The sequence below is a fragment of the Podarcis gaigeae genome (genome assembly GCF_964106915.1).
Source record: "Podarcis gaigeae genome assembly, chromosome: 4".
NCBI classification, from domain to species: domain Eukaryota; kingdom Metazoa; phylum Chordata; class Lepidosauria; order Squamata; family Lacertidae; genus Podarcis; species Podarcis gaigeae.
The window spans coordinates 24956814-24979019 of NC_139677.1; the positions used below are offsets into that span (position 1 = coordinate 24956814).

General features: G+C 42.0%; 1 protein-coding gene across 11 annotated transcripts in view; it reads right to left on the minus strand.

Annotated features, from left to right (window-relative positions):
- NALCN (sodium leak channel, non-selective) overlaps positions 1 to 22206 on the minus strand; it is a 198226-nt gene that overhangs the window by 44938 nt on the left and 131082 nt on the right. For 7 of the 11 annotated variants that reach the window (XM_083735185.1, XM_083735188.1, XM_083735193.1 and 4 more), the window contains 4 exons: positions 5740 to 5876; positions 4376 to 4517; positions 3213 to 3299; positions 539 to 612 (listed from right to left, as the gene is read on the minus strand). In XM_083735185.1, coding sequence (XP_083591311.1) covers positions 539 to 612; positions 3213 to 3299; positions 4376 to 4517; positions 5740 to 5876 — 440 coding nt within the window. The remainder of the gene's footprint in view (positions 1 to 538; positions 613 to 3212; positions 3300 to 4375; positions 4518 to 5739; positions 5877 to 22206) is intronic. The other 4 variants (XR_014563381.1, XM_083735186.1, XM_083735190.1 and 1 more) reach the window with 1 other exon arrangement.

Below are 22206 nucleotides of genomic sequence, written 5' to 3' on the forward strand. Positions count from 1 at the left end.
TTATGATGATGTTGGTTTTCTTCTGAGCACTATATTTTTCAGCAGACTTTGAAATTTGTAAGGGAAGGTATTAAAAATCTGGATCATTATCCCAATTTTTGTTCCTGGGCAAGCATGCCCTTTCCCAGAGGGAGTGGAGAGGGAGAGTCCCTAGATGGAGAGACGTCTAAGGTCTTGGGTTGTTGTGCTGTGATCTAGTGATTTGGGCATGCCTTCTTCAAGGTCTTTGTGGGTTAGATTTGGAGAAGGGGAAAGGCAGAGCAGGCTCATGAAAGGTGGGGAGGTCACATCATACTCCTAATGACTGCTGGATGTCCAGAGATTAAATTCATCCAATTGAATGATTCCAAATCAGATGTCTGGGAGGGGGTTGTAATTGCATCAAAGTTTTTAGGAAATATCAAACTTTTACTTGTTACATGCAGAGAGTCAGAAAAAGAGAGAGAGAAAAGAATTGGACTAGGAAAACTATTCAAGATGATTCAAATAAATCTGCTACTTGCAAATCAAATTAAGGAAAGCATCAAATCATCATTACCTAAGAATTTTGTTGATCGCAGTCTCCTTTTCCAGAAGGTTTCTTGCTCTAATGCTGAAAACAGATTTGCGGAGCTGTGAAATGAAAGGAAAAGCAGCTTTACCAATTGTGTATCTTGTCATGGGCCAGAAAACTGATCTACTGAGCAGTTCATTTTGTGATGTCAAATGTGCACAGGCAAGTCCTGCTTTAGTGAACAAGGTACCTTTACTTATTTGGAATTTGCACCTCCTATGGAGTCCTACCTTAGACTGTGATTTTGGATCAACAGTTTTAGGGATACAGTTATGTGAAAAATCAAGGTATATTGTGAATATCTATCACTCCTCACAGATTACCCAGATCATTTTACATTTCAACACTTGCCTTGCAAAAAAGACTGTACCAGCTTCGTATGCATTATCTGAAAACACAGCAGGCTTTTTAATTTAGACTTTGAATGACAAAATGCACCTGGATACATACATGCAAATATTTCTTAAGACTTGCATAAGAAAGTTTCATTCTACTTTAGATCGGAAGTTGCAAGGTATGTTTCTATTTGGTGATATTAGAGCTCTCCTATTTTAGAAATTTGCAATGCACTAAACCCAATTCTGCGGCCACAGAATCTAACTACTACTACTAAAAAAAAATGATAATGAAAGAAGATCTGCAAAAAATTACCAGGATCATAAAACTGCTTAAAGCAACACAGATGGTTTTTAGTAAAAAGGAAAGGCAAAAACACATCTGCCATGTGGATGGCAAGCCAACTCATTTGACAACAACCCAGATGTTGCAGATGACAAAGACGTTTTCAGAAAATCTCTGTCTGAAAACATCACAATTGAAAGCTAGAATATAAGGATGAAGAATACAAGCTTACTTTAAAACAATGTGAAAAATGCAAACGCATCTGGAGAACATAGTAGTCCATTCAAATATCACTTGACATATTATGGTTTCTGTCCAGACTTGTGGTGTGCAAAGTTCCACGCAAGTAATTCTCCACCAGAAGAAGAGGGGTGGCAATGTTTGCAGATCCTTCCTCTTTCTAAAGCTGCTCCAAGGGATTGGGAGTACAGCATAGGATTGGTGTGGGGGACTAGAAAGGGAAGGGTGATATGGTGCTGTGCCCCCAATTTCTCAGTGGGAGCCCTTTTATTTATATAGTGGCATGTCTGCATCTAGCCACATGCTTATATGCCGTTTCCATCTACCCTTGCAGAGAGACATTTAAAATATAAATGTCAACACTATCCATACCAGTCTGTTGTTTAGTCATTCATGTCAATATGAGACTGCAGTTTGGTCTGCGCAAAGCTGTGGCTAATCACCAGTACACACAACCCAAGGATACAGCTGCTTATGTTGCATCCGGGTTGATATTTTTCTTACCTCAAGATGGTAATTTAGATGGAATACCCCCAACGGGGTCGTGCAGAAAACCCAAACTGGGGCAGTATCACTCTGCCCCGATGAGGACTACTCCCAAGTAGCACAGGAATTCACAATGGTGGCTGGCGTAGTGTTAAACTCATGCTTAGAACATGGTTAGTGGTTTGTGTGTTTGTACAGAGTAGCACATCACTGTATACGATTGGATGGCGTAAAGCAGCTCTCACTGGTGTCAGATGCTGTATACCTGAAGGAGCATCTCCACCCCCATCGTTCGGCCCGGACACTGAGATCCAGCGCCAAGGGCCTTCTGGCGGTTCCCTCATTGCGAGAAGTGAGGTTACAGGGAACCAGACAGAGGGCCTTCTTGGTAGTGGCGCCCACCCTGTGGAACACCCTCCCTTCAGATGTGAAGGAAATAAGCAGCTATCCTTTCTTTAAAAGACTGAAGGCAGCCCTGTTCAGGGAAGTTTTTAATATTTAATGCTGTACTGTTTTTAACACTTGATTGGGAGCCGCCCAGAGTGGCTGGGGAAACTCAGCCAGATGGGCGGGGTATAAATTATTATTATTGTTGTTGTTGTTGTTGTTATTGTTATTATTATGCCTTTGGAGTTGTTCAAGAAGTTACTGGTGGATTTGTGAAAACCTTATCAGGGGCTTTTGCTTTTGTGTGGCATGGATCATCTCACCTAATTGTATTCATTCATGTTAGACTGGTTCCACTCACAAGTGTGACAAACTATGCATTGTATTTGGCCAACAGCATCAATGCACAAGAAAGGCAGCCACAAATGGTGCACTGTGGTGTTTTTTCTTAATGGCAACTATTTTTCTCACCCTGCCCCCAAGAATGGAAAAATGTAATGTCCAGCACGTTTTCGATAAAAACAATGGAAGCTGCTTGCAACCATAGATAGCAGCTAAAGTAATGGTTAAGAAAACAAAATGGAAATAAATGGAAATAATGAAATTGATAGGAGAGGAATGAATGAATTACTGAGTGAACGCAATTTTAGTGAATGAATAACAAAACAAAAGTAAGGATCATGAACGAAATTAAATGGAGTAATCAGCTGATTTTCCCCTGGCATGTACCATACTAATTCAGACATTATGTTGTACAGTAAGTCTTATATACCTATGTATTCATTACACTTATGCTTCTATTATCCATATATTATTACTATTTTTAATGTAATCAGTCACAAAGTGAATGACTGAGTGAATGTTAGCTCCGCTTAACGGCTTAAAGCTATTGATGGCTATCTTAAATAAACAGGAGGTGAGCTACCTTCCAGCGGTCTTCCAGAAAGGACAACAGCATCCTGATAAGGCTGGAGATCCCTGTAATCATGATGTCAGCTTGCCTGTCATGCAACTTTGGACAGAGTAAAGAGAGAAAGAGGCTCGGCGGACTGAACTAGAGGGAAGAAAACTATGAGAACTTTGGATAAAGAGAAACCTTTGGGCAAAAACATCTGCAGCACCTCTGTGCATTCATTTTGGAGAAAATGGAAACTCGTGAGATGTTGGAATAAAGAAAGGGGGCATGATTTCCCAAAAGACCCTAGGGCCACCATAGTTAGAAACCTGCTTTTGCTCAACTCCTAAACAGCTCTCCTTTATTATTTTCTAGGTTCTCTGATTCGCGTTGGAGGAAATATAGATAGCATGCACAAAGGAAGCTACAGATGTCAGCATAATTTTTGTGGTTGATTTCAGTGTTGTGTGTTTAATTAACATCTCCCATAGCTCATGCTTGTTTGTTCTACTGTGCACACAGTCAAATATTCAGGGTTTTTTAAAGTTATTATTTCAAATCTGTGTTAGAGGGGAGAGATTTTGGAGAATGTCGGTGCATTTAAACAGGAGGTTGCTATGGTAATGGTAACTATAGAAAGCCAGAATCAGTAGCAAAATGCAACCTAATGTTCTACCCACATGGGCAAATTTCTCACTGAGTATACAAAACCATCTTACACTGAGTCAGCCCATGCACTGCCCAACTTTGTCTGGCAACAAAGGCATTGAGCAAAAATCTCTCCCACATCTATCTGACTAGAGACTCAACCTATGCATGGGGAATCTGTGCTCCTTGGCACGGTACTGCAATCACCTAGACAGCATTTGGCCAGGTGTGCTATTTCCCCCTGTTCTTCAGGTCCTGTATGAAATCAATGTATGGAGCATAACTATTTGCTTGCAAAATGTGTTGATGGGAGACTGCTACATGGGTGGACACAACACCAGATACCCATCTCTTCCCTACACTGGGATGTCATCATGGAGTTGTTAATATTCAGAATCATAACAGAGCTTTAAAAGGAAACCTCAAATTAGCATCAATCAAAAGTCTAGGGTCATAATTACAAAATCTGTCTGTGACGTTGGACAATCAAGGTTCTATGTGCTTGTACAACTTTAGTTTATGATAGATATGGATATGCTGTTTACCTTCTGGTCAATGTATTTGTTGTCTTCAATTGCCAACCTTTTAGAATGGTCACATGAGGAGGAGGAAGCTGATGGAAGCCTTCTCAGTAAACAAGTTGTGTCTTGCTGCTGCCGATCAATAAATTGCTTCATAAAGCTTTCCCTTAAGAGTAAAAAAAAGGAGAGAGAAGGCTTTGAGGCAAAGCTCCTGAGTCACTTTATAATTTGATAGTATCTAAAAAAATCCTGAATAGTCCATATGCTAGTACAAAGGGTAAAATGAAAACTATACAAGGCATATTATACATAATGGATTTTGATTTGATCACTGAAGTAACATTAAATTTGTATGTAGCTACACGATTGTCTAAAAAAACCTCATGTTCTTCTTTAACTGTGCTTTCCTTTAAATATTTATCATTTGTTTTGCACTTTACCTCTCTGTCTGATTCTGCTATGTGCTAAATTCCAAGTTTTAAAACCTCTCATATAATCCATAGAAAACTTCCTTTCTCAAGGAAAAAAAAGACATTTCGGCAGGAATTCAAAGAACGTGTTTATAAAAAAGGGTTTTGTTAGACCATACTTTGCATCAGCCAGATTGTGGTTTTCAATTTGCTTGTTAAGGCCATTTACTTGGCTGTATTTTGTTCTAATGGGACAGAATCATAGCTAACGCCCCCCATTTATTTATTTATTTCATAAAATTTATATGCTGCTTGATTGTGAAAAACAAATCCCAAAGCGGTTTACAAAATATATTTCAATTATGTCTTTCCTAACATTCTAATTATATAAAGCAGAATGTTTAACCCTGAGGGTAAGTATTAATGCAACTTCTAAACATGAAATTTCAGATAAATGTATTTATATTGTGCAGGGATTACTATAGTATTTGGCAATAATTTTAAAAGACAATAGATGTGCTGTTCTAGCTTTCTTGTCAATTGGAAGACTCTTCACTCCTTTGGAAGCAAAACAGATACCCTTTCTAGGTTGGTTCACGGTACAGATAATGCACTGGTAGTGGGCAAAGAAGCAAAAAGGGGAAAAGGAAGAAAATGAGTATGTGGTTAGGAGAGAGACCCAAATAAACAAGATGCGTCAGTATGGTTAAAGGGACCAAAATATGATGTCTGTGATTCAAGCATTAAGTGTTTTGCAGCCATTTTATACTTATTTTTGGTGAAGGGGGGCTGTTTGGGGAATTGCATTGGCCCCAAACCACCTTAATTTGGCCTTGTGGAACGGGATTGATTTTACATTCTTTTTTTAAAATGAAAAAGACACACATTGGAAAAGAGAATCTAAAGAAAACTTCGAACCTATCTTAAAACGCTTTTCACATTGCCAAGCACTTAAAGAGAGCTGAAAAGTGATACTACCTTATTTTTGGGACTGTAAAATCCGAAGGGAGCTTGGAGATTTTTACCATTTGAGGTCTGTTAGGGAATTTTTCAAAGATCCGTAGACGCAGTGGGAGCTTTTCCTTGGTATCTGCATTTGCCTCACTTTGCTTCAGCTAAATAAAAACACACACACATAAACAAGATTAAATAAACCAGGAACAAAGTCTTGCTTCCCCCCTGCCCAAAGAGCAGCAAATGCAATCAACTGAAGAAACACAAGGTGGCAGTAAAGAACTACAGTTGAGACTTCTGTTTTGACATTAATTTCTTAGCGTTTCAGAACTACACGCACAGTTAAAACTGCAAAAAGTCCTTTTCTTGAAAGATTTAAAAATGCAAAGAGTGTTGCAGTAAATATTTCTATTTCCTTTGTGTAGTTTTTCACAGTTCTCTCATACTCTACAAGGAAAACATACTTCCCTCCCTCTTATTAGACCTGTCAGTTGTAGATAAGTGAAATGTTGTATATATCAGGGGTTCCCAATTCTTTTGGCACGGTGACCCACAAGTCCAAACAGACTTCATATAGTGACCCTTCATACAGTGACCCTTCATTACACTGTCAGGTGGATTTTGGACATTAGGTCTTTACCAGCCGTAAGTTTCTTGCATTTTAACTGCAAGTTTGCCTATTTTATAACCATTACTTGAGACGCCCAAGCAAAAATTTGCTTAAAGCTTTATTAATGTGGATATTGTTTAAATATTTATAGTACTTACAAGTTTATTCATAGTTTTATATATGGGAATGTAAGAACAGCTACCATCTGATGGCAGGATATTGCTTCCCAAGTTATAAAAACATGGTTATGCAAGCAGTGTATAATGAACTATGAATATTTTTAAATTGCTTTATTCACAATAAAGTCCTTTCTGGCAAGTATCAGTGGAATGGCCAAGCTTGCATATTGCCAACAAAGTAGATCAATGCAGGGCTTGATGGCTGTCTGACATAATCTCAGATCATTATTAATACATAGGGGTAAATATATTATTTCTTATTTCACCCAAGTAAACTTCAACTCACCTTTGGCTTAACTATTCACTAATCCTGGTGGCAGATTTGGCGATGGTTTGCCACAAGGTGCCTTTGGCCTCTGCACATCAGGAGCGAGCTATAATAATCTTTCAATTTCTTACATGAGCACCTTGTGGAGAACTGTACACGGCCCACTTCTGACCCACAGGTTGAAAAACAGTGGTATGTATCACATACTTAGCCAATGAGAAAAGAGATTGCCTGACTGCACAATACAGGTGCTCAGCAAACCTTCGTGTGCCTCCTCCGCAAGAGGTCTGAAGGGTGGCAACATAAGAACAGGTATTTTCTGTGATGGTTCCCTGCTTGTGGAATGCCATACCCAGGGAAGCTTGTCTGGGTGCCTTTGTTGCATATCTTTAGGCACCAGGAAAAAACATCCCTCTTCTCCAAGTCCTTTAGCTAATTAAACAATCAGTTCAATTTTAATTTTAATTTTTTTTAAAAAAAACTTTTAAACTGGAGGGTATTTTTTTTGTTTGTTTTTATGGGATGTCTTGTTGTGTTTTTATATTGCAAACTGCCCTGTGATCTTTGGGTGTAAGGCAGTTTAATAATAATAATAATAATAATAATAATAATAATAATAATAATAGGACTAGGTTTGTCTCCAAAGACAGTTCTCATGTAGAGAGAAGTCACTAAATTCTTAGCAGACCAAGCAATCCAGCATTGGAATTCCTTGCTGATCCTTAGGGAAATGCCACTCCCTGCTAATAAACTTGAAGGCAATATAGGTGGCTCAGAATTTCAACTTCTGCCACTCAAGGACAAAGTAATTGCTATACCAGCTAATCCTGGAGTATATTTGGGGAAGAAAATGGGGTTGGAAGAAGGTAAAAGACAAAACAGCACATGCAGAAGAAGACTAGAAAAGAAGAGTGGGTCCTTTGCTATAAGATTAGGTAAAGGTAAAGGGACCCCTGACCATTAGGTCCAGTCGTGGATGACTCTGGGGTTGCAGAGCTCATCTCACTTTATTGGCTGAGGGAGCCGGCGTACAGCTTCTGGGTCAAGTGGCCAGCATGACTAAACCACTGCTGGCGAACCAGAGCAGCGCACGGAAACGCCATTTACCTTCCTGCCGGAGCGGTACCTATTTATCTACTTGCACTTTGACGTGCTTTCGAACTGCTAGGTTGGCAGGAGCAGGGACCGAGCAACGGGCGCTCACCCCATCGCGGTGATTCAAACCGCCGACCTTCTGATCGGCAAGCCCTAGGCTCTGTGGTTTAACCCTCAGCAGTTAGTACACCACTAAGCAGGTTCCCCAAGCAATCCTACTGAAATGCCTCTAAACAGGTCCCTAGACAATCGTGCTCAGAAGCCTAAAGAAAGGGTAACCCACCCAGGGGGTCCATGGCAGCATTCACATAACAAAAATGACCACAGAAATACCTTATTTCTTTTCTTTTCAAAAGTAGGGACTCTATGGCTTGACTTTTGAAAAACCGGGAGTCCGCAGTACTTAGTAAGTGGGAACCACTGCTCTATGGGCATTGATGGGAAAACTCCTTCCTTAAACAAGCACTGATGGCTGGTGGCAAGTAGCTAGAAACACACCCCATGTATTTGGGCATCAGTTGGAAAGAAATGGTTGGTTTGGCAGAATGTAGCTAATAAAGGAGAAGGAAGTCTTAGCACAACCCCAGGCCAAATGCAGAAGCTTTGGGGATGGCAACTTGTTATTTAAAAACATAGCCCTTTATGGTAATGATTGCTCACTTCCCCACACTCACCATACATATTTGTAAATAAAAACAGGTATCCCAGTGTTATAAGAATTTTAAGGTCTTATATACAGTGGTACCTCGGGTTAAGAACTTAATTCGTTCTGGAGGTCTGTTCTTAACCTGAAACCTGAGGTACCACTTTAGCTAATGGGGCCTCCCACTGCCACCGCACTGCCGCCGCACGATTTCTGTACTCATCCTGAAGCAAAGTTCTTAACCTGAGGTACTATTTCTCGGTTAGCAGAGTCTGTAACCTGAAATGTCTTTAACCTGAAGCGTCTGTAACCCAAGGTACCACTGTATAGAAAATAGATGTTCATAAATGTACCCAGTAAACACATACAAATATGTAAACCACATGTCTGAAACCCACAGAAAAGTCCTGAAACCATTTTCTCCCTTGCAAAATGACCTCAAATATTTCTCTGCAAGGTCGAAGGAAATGGGAAATCTCCCCATTGTCTCTTCCCCATTGTCTTAAGGGCACATTTAAGATATGAACAGGGTGTGAACCTGTGACCTGGATTCAGGAATTGAGTAGTTATCATAACAAAAGTGTGGCCAGGATACCTAGGTAATCCAATCAGGTAACCTGGCAGACAGGAAGAAATAACACACCCAGATTTCCACCCCTCCTCTGATGTATTAAGGGGGTGGTCTTGGGCCACACCCCTTCTGTGATGTATGTATGATGTTTCTGGGGGGTGGTCTTGGACTTTAGGTCAGGCAATTTAAAATATCTATATAATGGGTTGCGTGCGTGGCTCGGGGTCCCTCCCTCCTGTGTCTGCGGGGGGGGGGGGAGCACCCTGTTGCAACAGCTTTAATAAAGATCAGGCTTACTAGCTGCTTTGCTTCTCAATATTCTCTGGTTGGTCTCTGTTATTTTCTCCTACCGATAAAGAACCTACAAAAGGACTCTATATGGGCTCTTGGGTACCCCATAAGGGAAAAGGAGCATTTTTTCCCTCATAACACCAGAAATGCCCCAAGGTTCCAGCAACCCCACCTCAGAAGGAAACCTAACCTAGCTAAAGGCTGCCCCCTAAAACTTTCCATCACTTGGGAAAGTGGGGCAGCCACCGAACTATATACTGTAATTAGATTTCAGCACAATCACCAGGACATCTGATGGAGAACATCTAATCACAGATAAGGGCTTGAGGGTGTCTGAAGGGCAAGCACTTGCTCTCGCTCTCAGCCTCCCATGTGGAAGGATAACGCTGCTGCAAACAAAGGGCCCCGTGCACCGAAAACACTTTTGAGTTTGAGTATAAACAAAGGGTGCAGATTAATGATAGTGTAGTGCGCTGAGGGAAAGGAGTCCTTTAAGGGCATTGCAAGGGCCACAATTATGTTCAACCTTATCTTTGCTAATGAATTCCGAGGGCGGAAGCAGCATAGTAATGAGAATGGCTTGGATATAATAGATCGGGGGATGCTGCAAACACCTGCGAGAATCAAAACCAGAGCGGTGGTTTGAAGATCATAAAGCAGCAGCGGCGAAAAGGTTCTTTTAACCAAAAAAACTGCACAGTAGTATTTGGGTGGTGGAGGAAGGGAAGACATCTGGCATGCACTGAAGAAAGGAACATGACTTGAAAGGAGCTGGGAAAACCCATACAGCAAACAGTTGAGGTGGAAGCATGGGGCAGGGAGATAGGCTTAACGAAAAGGTGTTACCAAAAGGCAAATAAAAGATAAGTTTGCACCGTTTAACATTCATATCGTAGTAGCAGCCCAACAGCTCTGCGGCTCTTGGCAATGCAGGAGGACATAGAAACAATTTGCAATGGCGGCAGCTGGACCCAGGGAACCAAAATGGCTAGGAGCTCCACGTGCCAAAGGGAGCTTTGGACATTTTTCTGTCTTGAATAGGATTCCAGCACATTACACAGCAAGGCTGAGAAAAATGTGAAAAGCAGGTATTTGTAGTATGGCTGGTGAGGGCCGCTGCTCAAAGAGTCGAAAATCTTAGTACTGAAGCCCTTTGCGCATATAGATGAAGGAGCTGTTTGGACTGGGCCATCGACTTCTGAATGCCACTTTAAGGCACAGAAACATGGGATTAAGTGTACTGGAGAGTTAGGACTGTAAATGACAGACATACAAAAATGAGACTGAGGGGAAAACAGAATATAGAATTGTGCATCATTAGAGTAGTGCAGAACTATGCAGACTGGATATATAGTTGAAGAGGGGCTTTTGAATGCTAATATAAAGATGGCTCCTGAAAGAAGTTACAGATAGGTAGCCATGTTGGTCTGCCATAGTCAAAACAAAAAAAAATCCTTCCAGTAGCGCCTTAAAGACCAACTAAGTTAGTTCTTGGTATGAGCTTTCGTGTGCATGCACACTTCTTCAGATACACCAAAGAAGGTGAGAGTGAGAGATAGCTGCATGCTAAAATTTAATAAGTCATGGCTAAACCTAGAATGGGGACGTGGGTGGCGCTGTGGGTTAAACCACAGAGCCTAGGATTTGCCGATCAGAAGGTCGGCGGTTTGAATCACCGCGACGGGGTGAGCTCCCGTTGCTCTGTCCCAGCTCCTGCCAACCTAGCAGTTCAAAAGCACGAAGTGCAAGTAGATAAATAGGTACCACTCCAGCGGGAAGGTAAATGGCGTTTCCATGCACTGCTCTGGTTCGCCAGAAGTGGCTTAGTCATGCTGGCCACATGACCTGGAAGCTGTCCAATAAAGCTGTCCAATAAAGTGAGCTGTCCAATAAAGCTGTCCAATAAAGCGCCGCAACCCCAGAGTCGGCCACGACTGGACTTAATGGTCAGGGGTCCCTTTACCTTTAAACCTAGAATGAATGGCTCATTTGGGGGGGCTTTCTTCCCACTAGTTGATGATGATGATGAATCACACAGTCACTGTGGCAGCCTAAGAGATGGGGCAATCTTGTCCTTCATACAAATGTGATACCACAGACATCCCAAACGACAGCATAATAGAAAGGTGTTGACAGATTTTCATATGAGCAAAAAAGAGAGAGAGAGAGAAATTAACATTTATTTTGGAGCCTTGTAGCTCAAGAGAGGAGAACAGGCAAGGGGTTACATAAAGACATCTTGTGGAAAAGAACATAGTGATTAATAACATGTTAAAAAAAATATTCTAAACTCAAAGCCATTCTGCAGTACATCTCAACTTCCGCCGTGCTGAGATAATGCTACCTACTGGGCAAAGCAAGGCATTTAACTTCACTTAGTGACTCCAAACACGTTTTGGGGTAATATTTCCTCTGCATGACACACACCTTCTTCAACCTTCACATTGTTCCATTTATAGAAATTCTCATACTGTTCTACCCTCCCAGCCCACAATGGCACCTGAAATCAAAACTGACCCCAAATCTATATCTATCTATATCTATCTATCTATCTATCTATCTATCTATCTATCTATCATCTATCATCATCATCTGTCTTCTATCTATCAATCAATCAATCAATCAATCAATCATTTATCTATCATCTGTCTATATCTATCATCTATCTATCTATCTATCTATCTATCTATCTATCTATCTATCTATCTATCTATCTATCATCTATATCTATCTATCTATCTATCTATCTATCTATCTATCTATCTATCTATCTATCATCTATCTATCATCTATCACTTCCCACCACCAATAATTTCTCTTTGAACTCCATGTATACTCTAAACGAGTTGACGTCTAGTGTTGCAATGCCCTTATGTATGTGTGTAATTTGAGGGAGTTCAGTTTAAAAACAACCCTGTATCTCAGGATGTGCTTAACAAGGGGAAATAGCAACAGGTGCCTCAGGAACTTTGGCCAGTGGGAGAGGGATATGAATACCCTGGATCAGGGTGGTCAGCAACATTTGACACCCTCCCCCTTTAGCCATTGTGCTGCCTTCCCAAATCTTGGTATGTGAGGTGCTGGACTTCTGACAGATTCCTCCTGCCTCCTTCCTAAAGCCTAGTTAGTGCTTTCCCAGTTTTGGGAAGAAGATGGGAGGGTTCTAGGACCCTGCCAGAGCCTTTGCCTCCTTCCTAAAGCCCAGTGCCTCAGTTACCCGGCTTTGGGAAGGCAGTGTGAGGGCTGGGGGAGCTCTTAAATTTGGCCTCGCTTCCCCACCCGCTGGGTTCCAGGTTCAAGCACTCTTGCGGCCCCCTTGGTCTGAGAGATAATGACACCACAATTTAAGAAGGATGTTGACAATTTGGGATGTGTGCAGAGGAGGGTGACCAAGATGATCAAGGGTCTGGAAACTAAGCCTTATGAGGAGTGCTTGAAGGAGCTGGGTTTGTTTAGCCTGGAAAAGAGGAGACTGAGAGGAGATATGATAGCCATCTTCAAATATCTTGAGGGCTGTCACATGGAGGAGGGAACATGCTTGTTTTATCCCTCTCTGGAGTGTAGAACTTCAAGTTGTAAGAAAGGAGATTCCGACTAAACATTCAGAAAAACTTTCTGACAGTCAGAGAGGTGTTTGGCAGTGGAACAGACTCCCACGAGAGGTGGTGGACACTCCTTCCTTGGAGGTTTCTAAGCAGAGGTTGGCTGGCCATCTGAGATTCCTGGTTTGCAAGGGGTTGGACTAGATGACCCTTGGGGTCCCTTCCAACTCTAAGTTTCTGTGATTCTATGATTCTAAGTACCCCTCGCCTTCTTTTCAGAATGTCCAAGTGGCTGCGAGAGGAAAGTGGTGATGGATTTTTTTTTTCACCTAACTTGTCTTGGGATCTAAATCTCTATGGAGGTTGAACAAGGAGAAACATATGACTTAATAACAAAACAACTACTTTATATTGACATGGCAATTTAAGTCTAACTATTCAGAACAAGGACTTGAAGGGGGAAGTGCACGAGTAAGGCAGGTATTAATGCTGGAGTGGGTCATTAAGACCCACTTGAGGCAATACTTCCTAATATGATTTCATATTTTTTCTACATTAAATTTGAGTCACTGACAAATAAAGATCTTTGTTAAATTATGCTTTTACAGAAATTAAGGCTCTTTCTGTGCTGAGGGAGAGAGGGGGCAGAGGAGGGCTGGATAGCTGCAAGCTGAATTGAGCCAGGGACCTGCTTGTAATATAGAAATTTAATCAATTAATTATTGAATGAATGATGTCTGAGTTATGCTTGTTGCTATTTGAACAGAGCTATGGGGGATGCGGGTGGTGCTGTGGTCTAAACCACTGAGCCTCTTGGGCTTGCCGATCAGAAGGTTGGTGGTTCGAATCCCTGCAACAGGGATTGCTTGGTCCCAGCTCCTGCCAACCTAGCAATTCAAAGGCACGCCAAAAGTGCAAGTAGATCAATAGGTACTGCTCCGGCGGGAAGGTAAATGGCGTTTCTGTGAGCTGCTCTGGTTTCGCCAGAAGCGGCTTAATCATGCTGGCCACATGACCCGGAAAAACTGTCTGCGGACAAATGTTGGCTCCCTCGGCCTGTAAAATGAGATAACCCAGAGTCGTTCGCAACTGAACTTAAACTATCAGGGGTCCTTTACCTTTGCGCACCTATGCATGAAATACTCGCTGCAACCCTAGATACTCACTAGGGATTAAGAGATTGTTTCTGTAAAGTTTTGCAATCCTAAAAATTGCTACATACCTCACTGTCTATTTAACTAGTCTAAGGACCGTTACAATGGAGTGAATTTTGTAATCTTCATGCTACATAACCTGTATGAGAGAGGATTTTATGAGATTACTGCATTGTGTGTAGCTATATTTGAATTCACGGTGGCTTCCTTTTGCTAACTAAACTAAGCCTGATACCTATCAGTCTTGCCAGTTGTTAAAACACTCACACACATACACAATTTGCAAGGATCAAATATATAATGGAAAGTTGTCCCCCCCTCCTTTGACACTTTCTTTTTTGGGTATTTCCTATTTGAAACTGCTTGAAGTATAGTCTCCAGATAGCCATGCTTGGTAGCAGCTATGTGATTATGTTTAAAAATACACCCACGGAACATACTCAGTGCTACAGAAGAAATATTATATAAAAAGATGGGGTTATCCCAAAGTCATTCACCTCAGGATACATTACAATGAATGAATTGCAACTGAGAATGAGATCCGTATGCAGCACAACCTCTGGACACTTCCTGCAAATGTACCTTGAAACTTCTATAAAATCTCCAAGGATAAATAAACTTATTATTACCTAGTTTCGGGCATTTTAATGCTATATGCTGGTGAAAGAGAGCAATAGGAGGAAAAAAAAGATGAAAAAGCAAACACACATTCCAAATTGTAGCACTGTAAGACCATTCTACTTTCTCAGTGCATAATCAACTAACACACCCACTTTTGCTGTATCCTGTATAATGTGGCAAATGGGAATTTGAGCATCTCACCGTAGGGGCAACGCACAAGGACCAGATGTGTACAGAGTAAACTCCTACCACTTTGGGAGATATGAATACATTATCCCTCCCTTCCCACATTTCACAACTTGTATGAAAAGAAGAAACAGGAGTCATTAGCGTCTGCTTTGTTTACGCTTGTTTGTAACACCAGAAACCACCCCATATGTAGATACTGTGGGAGGAACCCAATTGTGTTGCAGTAACCAGAAGAAATTTGACGCCCTAATGTTTCAGTTCAGCCTCTCCTCAGCAATTCAACATGATTGGTGGCAACAGATGAAAGTCTCCAGCTGATGTGTTAATAGATTAGCAAGTCAGATATACCAAAATGAGAATTAATTGAACAGATCTCTTGGCAAATTGGGAGGGGTGGTTTTAAAGTGCCAGTGTGCTGATGGCAGACCCTGAAAAGTGCCTCTACCGTGAAACAAAAGGGCATAAATAATTTCATACAAATATGTAGCCTTCACAGAAGCTCATCTCAGTGTGAGCAGAAGGAAGTGAGGATGGTCAGTAGCAGAGGAATCCTGCATGTAAAAAAATACATGTGGTAAGAGGTGGGAAAAAGTAGTCTGAACTTTTTCTTTTTAAAAAAATGCTTTGTAAGTCCAAAAGCATAGCCAATAAAAGGCTGATCTGACTTAAAGCAACACAGTCGTTCTAAACTGTGGTGGGGGCATGGCTTTGAGGTGCATTTCCTGAATTCTGAGGCATTGCATTTGAGGGAAGACAAGATGCGTTGATAACACTTTTGTCTCACATTAGATTCTCTCTTGGTTCATATATTGGCTGAGAGTTGCCACTTGTGTTTGGACTGGGCTTTGAGGCTTAAGTCATGTGTTTGGGTTACCTAGAGCAAGCCTGTGGAATTATCAAATACATTACAGTATTCACATTTCTGGAGTTTGTTATTGTTTCACTATAAGCTACTAAAAGTTACATATAAAGCACATTACACCACCCCTGTCTGCCCACATAGAATTATAGAATTGTAGAGTTGGGATGCAGGATGTGGTAGTTGTTTCTCAGGCTCCCATAATGCATGAAATAATCCACCTTGCTGTCCTCCTTCAAGCTCCCCTTCAGTTCTTCAAAAACCTGGCAGGATGTGAGCTACAGCTAAGCTATAATTTCTCAGAAGACGTTGCTCTGATAAAATTTCCGAGACGTTTCTTTTTCATCATCCCTTTGAAAAGAAAGCTGCTTAATAGAATTTTCTCCAAATATTGTCCATATTTTTTCTGAGTTGGCCATCATTTCCATGTTCTGGAATGCATTCAACCAGGGACACTGAGGAGGGTGCAAAAGGATGGCCAGGATGCCAACACAGTTGTTGTTGCTGCTGGCACTTACAGTTGTGTGGCAGGAAGGGGTAACTTAGTGAAAAAGATAGACATTGTGCTACTGCCAGTGCTAATAGTAAGATCCGCCTCAATAAACTATTGGGAGAATATCACCTCCCCATGGAGAAAATCAATGTGGTGAAATTGTTTCCCCAATTTCTTTGCCCTCAAGTAGGATGGTGAATTTTGAGAAGCTGTTTGCACAAAGGTAGCGGTAAAAGGTAAAGGACCCCTAGACGGTCCAGTCGAATTTGACAATGGGGTGCGGTGCTGGTGTTTGTCCGCAGACAGATTTCTGGGTCATGTGGCCAGCATGACTAAACTGCTTCTAGCGCAATGGGACACCGTGACGAAAACCAGAGTGCACACAAACGCTGTTTACCTTCCTGCAACAGCGGTACCTGTTTATCTATTTGCACTTGCGTGCATTTGAACTGCTAGGTTGGGAGAAGGTGGGACAAAGCAACAGGAGCTCATCCCATTCTGCAGATTCGAACTGCTGATCTAATGATCTGCAAGCCCAAAAGGCTTGGTGGTTTAGACCACAGTACCACCTGCATCCCAAAGCTCTAATATGGGCACTCAACTGGTTTGGGGTGCTAAGTCCATTTGGCTTATTTAGCTAGCCATAATGAAATAATACCAACTGGAGGTACTGTAAATCGGGTCCTCCCTTAAAGAGGGCACGTATTGCGTTGAGACCTGGAAAACTGACACCCTGTGTTGTGGGTGGGTATGATTGGTCAGCCACAACACCCGATTGGTAGGTCCCTTGAAGCTGGGTACAATCTGGCCAATGGGACACAGTTCAAATGGTTCGAGGGATCCATTTATGCCCATGCACGTGACCCAGAGCTTCCTCTTTCGGCGCGTGCATTCGGAACACCCACCCACCTCTCCCTACTTTTAGGGCTTGTTGTGCTTGACCTTGCTATGCCATCGTGTGTTGTCTGTCATTGGGACAGGGGCACGGCAGGGCTTTCCCCCACTTGGTTGATTGGCTGTTGCCATTTGGGTTTCGCCTGCCGCGTAGCAAATCTTCACAACTTGTAAGGTTGCAGATAGGCTCTGGTTCAGGTGAAAGGGATGGGAGAACACTCTCGCCATCCCTATGTGAAGGGTATTCCGTTAAAGGAATCCAGGGACTTGATGGTTTGGTCAACCCCTGAGAGGAGGTTGTGCCCGTGCCTGAGTCCAGGGGGAGATTTCAGTGACGGAGTTAGCCTGTTCCTGGCTTTCCGCTTATCCAGGTGTTCACCCTTAGATGACCTATGCTGGAACCCTGGGTCAGCACTACCTGCATGGCAGAGGGCTAGTCAAACCAGAGCCTATGCAACCAGTGACTTTCTGTAAACAATAAAGTTGTGGCCTAAATTCTGCCAAAAACCAAAACCAAAATTTTGAGTCAAGTGTGAATTTATTTAGGGGGGAGGTTTCTGGGTCTGAACACACAATGTCTAGTCTCTGTGGAAGCTAAGTATTATTCATGTGGCACTATCAGCATACACCACACTTTACTGAAAAACATTATGTAAGCAACAGGCCCTTCCCTCAAGGAGTTTGCAGTCTCACACATTATTTAAAAGATTTTTTTTTAAAAAAAGGGAAATAGAATAGAAGTAAGTCTGGGCTTAAAATCAGACAAAATATCAACATAACATTTAAGAATTAATAAATGGAAAGCGTACAGCTGAAAAACATACAAGTCTAGTGGCTCGCAAAATGTCTCTGTTGCCCGTTCCCTTCTTATCAAATAACATCAGAATCAAGTTAGGAAGGAAAGGGGAAAAGTGAAGAGCTGCTTATGACATTTTGATTGGTGGTGTTTTGCCCTGAAATACACTGCTTATGCTACTAGCCTAGAGGGTATCTCGTTCTGCCAGGACTCACATGTTATTTTTAGAGCAAAATAGAATGTAGCACATTTCAGGAATTTTAAACTACCTTCAAGGCACTGGTTGAACTTTCGCAGACATCTTGTTTGTATTAGTGAAGAGAAACAAACTGTAAAATTACTTCCCTACGAAATACCGGTAGGTATGCATTGCGTATTTTAATTACAAACAGCTTTTAGCACAACAATTTCCTCTTTGCTAAAGAGTCCCATGATTTTTTTTAAAGGATACATGTACTAGCAAATGCTGAAAGCTAGATATGAAATCGGAATTTGCTTTTGGCTTCTTAGCTGTTCTTCCTGGAGTAATGGAGAGAAGGAGGTCAGTGTGTGTGTTGGTGGAAAAGGGATAATGGAAGATAAATACTCCACCCATATATAATTATGAGGGTGTTTATCACATAGTTATGTAAGGCAGTTTTCCATTTTAATATACTCAGTAGATTCGCCTAGTCTTTGTGGAAAAAGTTAAATATCTGGGTGTAAACTTGTCGGAGAAAAACTTGAATTTATATAGATTAATATATAGTAGATTTATATAGTAGATTCATTTTAGTATACAGTACTAGGACCATGCGAGAGAGGGAAGCAAATCAGACAAGTTAGTAACCTCTCCTTTCTCTTTTCAATTTCAACTTCATTTTTCTCTTTTCAGCTGCAACACTACAAGTCAATGCCATAATTAAAATTACCTTTATTGGCACCCAGTTCTGCCCACCATTAACGAAACACTTCTTCCAATTCAGGTTTTTTACTATAAGGAAAGCTGTGTTGGCATTAGGCAGGATGTACTGAAGTTGCGGGGTGGTAGGGCTTGTCTCAGTCCCCCTTTTCTCAATCTCTTATGGCTCCCAGCAAGTGCCTTTGACTGATATTCTTCAGAACGTTCAGGATAATGTGCAGGTGTTCTCGCATCAGTTGAATGGGAAATGCAGGAGCTACCTTATTCCGTCTTATCGACTATTTGTCTGCCTAACCCAGTATTGTTTACTCTGGCTAGCAGAAGCTCTCAAGACACTTTCCTATCACCTTTTAACTAGAGGTATCAGGCATTGGCCCTAGGGAGCTTCTGCATGCGAAGCACACCCTGTATCACTGAGCTACTGCCCTATCACACTATCCTAATTCCCCACCCAGATTATCTCCCATAAAGGCACAGAAAAGGATGAGATCTTTGAGCAAAGGACTGCAGCATGTTTTCTCACACCATTCTCTCCAAAATCAATCCCAGAAGCACCAGTAGATGCCACTACAGTGGTGTTATGTGTCCATAACTGGCTGCAGAATAAGGTGGAGGGGAGGTGTTGTAAACACCTGCAGCCCCTGAACTCCAAGCTTCCTCCAGTATGTGCAGTTCTGGAAAAGGCATCCCCCTTCTTCTCCATTGCGCTTCAGCAACATATACCAACTGGTATATGCACACTAATCTGCTGGCGTAACACAGCAAGAAGAATGAGACATCATAGAGCTAATCTACGTATTTATTTACACACTACATAGAAAGGAATCACTGCGTCCTTTCTCTCCAGCTCCGAGAGCACAGACAGGACAAAAGCAAAATACAGTGTAACAGTACACACAGCGGAAGAGATAAGACTGTCTTCCGTTCCCACACACTCTCCCAGACAGGCATGTCAATTACACCAATCACATCTGCAGCATCGGAGGCATGAAATACTAACAGAGCAGGCCGAGATCTTTGAGCAAAGGACTGCAGTATGTTTTCTCACACCATTCTCTCCGAAATCAATCCCAGAAGCACCAGTAGATGCCACTATAGTAGCGTTATTTGTCCATAACTGGCGGCAGCATAAGGTGGAGGGGAGGGGGCAGGACAACTGCACAATGACAGTGAGAATGGATGGGGGTCCAGTGAATCCTGGGCTGGTTCAGGCCTTCTTCGCCTAGAGAATGAGCCATTTGGGGGGACTTTCAGTGGCTGCCATCAGCAGGCAGCCCACCAACCATATTCCCACCCACCTGTATGTTCATCAGGCAAAACGTAGAGGTCAGTGATGGAGTGATACCTGCATCACTCTGGCTTGGTTGGAGGCCAACTGGCTTAGCTGGGATAGCTGGGTGGAGGAGCCCCTCTGCCTAATCAAGTGGCCCCCCCGCCCCCCACCAGCCTGGCATAAGGGTGCTTTGGATTGTTCTGCCCTTATTGAATTGGCCATTTTTACCTTTAAGTGTGATCATGATTTGTTTCCAGTGCAAAAGCATCCTGGTGAATATATTAAAGCCCAGAAAATTTAAATTTATGGCATATAGGATAGGATTAGCAAGGAAACGCTTAAAGAACAAGAAAATAGGAAGCTGTGATCTCACATAGTGTCTTCATTTACTCTGTATACAATCACATAAAAAATCCAGCAGCAGCAGCAGGAATGTCTAGCAGCATTTATAAAAATAGCATGTTCTTTCACTAGCTTTTTAAAATATATATATATAAAAGCAGTGTAAAAGAACATTTTTTATCTAACGCTATTATGGCTTTTTGCACTGCCATCAGAAACCACATACAACAATTGAAAGAGCAACAGCAAATCTCTTATACTGATCTCTGCACGTATTTTAACACCTGGAGAGTGTTTTAATGAAATGACAAAGTGCCAAGGTTGAGGCCAGGAAGGGAAGAGAATATCATTATTATAAATGTCGAAATACTTAAGAGTTCATGTTCCATACTGTCAGCCTGACTTTTTTGGACACCTACAGTAGCAAAAGTAGGATATTTGGTACTTCCCAAGTATGTAATGAAAATAAATTATTCTTTTGAAAAACATGTTGCGATTCTTTCCCCCCCCCTCAATAAATCTGTATGTTTTGCTTTAATTTTGCAGCTTCTCTCCAGAAGAGCATTACTCGTGTGCACAAATTGATAGTTTATAGAGAAGTGCTCTTTAAACACTCATTTACATTTTGAGTTGGGCATAATAATTTTGTTTTGGAAGATTTGGCCATATATGGCCTAAACTCAGCATTTCTTGGGCAGCTTTGCTTCCCATAAATTATCATGCTCTTAGAACAATGGATGCAACTTGTATTATATGCCTTCTTTAAAGGGAGCTGCGGCTGCCCTATTCTTGAAGCAGGACATATTTGTGGTTTGCCCACATTGTAGAAAAGCATCCTGGAAGAGGCACAACAGTAGCATCGCAACTTATATTGTGAGAGGGAAGACCATAATGTTTCTAAAGCCATTCACACTGTGTTGAATGCCTCCAGGCTGCTTTCAAGGTTGAGCAAAGAATGGTAAGGCACTCCATGTCCTGAAAAGTGCTTAATTATCATGAATAATTATTAGCAAAAGCTTTCCCGTCCCTTACACCTAGGGGTAGCCAAGAAGTGTGTAACTCTACCACTAAGATAAGAGGTAGGCTTGCCATGCATAAAATTATTTTCCATATCATTGAGTTCCAAAGCAACTCATTTGCTTCATTGACTTCATACACTGAGAATGTAATATTATACATGAATGAGCGTGAGTACCGTAAATTTCGCTCTATAACACGCAGATTTTTTCTCCTAAAAAGGAAGGGGAAATGTCTGTGCGTGTTATAGAGCGAATGTGTGGTCCCTGGAGCCGAAAAATCAAATCGCGGGGCTGCACGCTGCACAGAGAAGCGAAACTTGAAAAGAGAAAGCGGCTGCTTTCCTGCATTCTGCCTCAGGGTCTTACTGCCCACCCTTCTCTGTTTCCTTGCTGTGTTTGCTGAAACGGAACAAAGAGCAGGGAAAGCCCCTCCCCTCCAGGCAAGCTCCGGTGCTGCTGGGGGAGAGGGAGAGAGAGGGGGGAAGGGAGAGAGAGAGGGGGGAGGGAGCGAGGGAGGGAGGGAGAGAGAGAGAGAGAGAGAGAGAGAGAGAGAGATGGCTGGCTGGCTTGGGTGGGGGAAAACTTTTTCCTTCCTTTCCTCCCTACCCCTCTCCTGCATTCTTAGCCAGCTGCTTCTCTGCACACCCCTCTCCTGCTCCTTGTCCCTTCTGTGTTTTTCCTTCCCTCCCCACTTAAAATGTGGTTACAAAGCATAGATCCTCAGGATCTTTGCATTGGGTCACCCCAAATT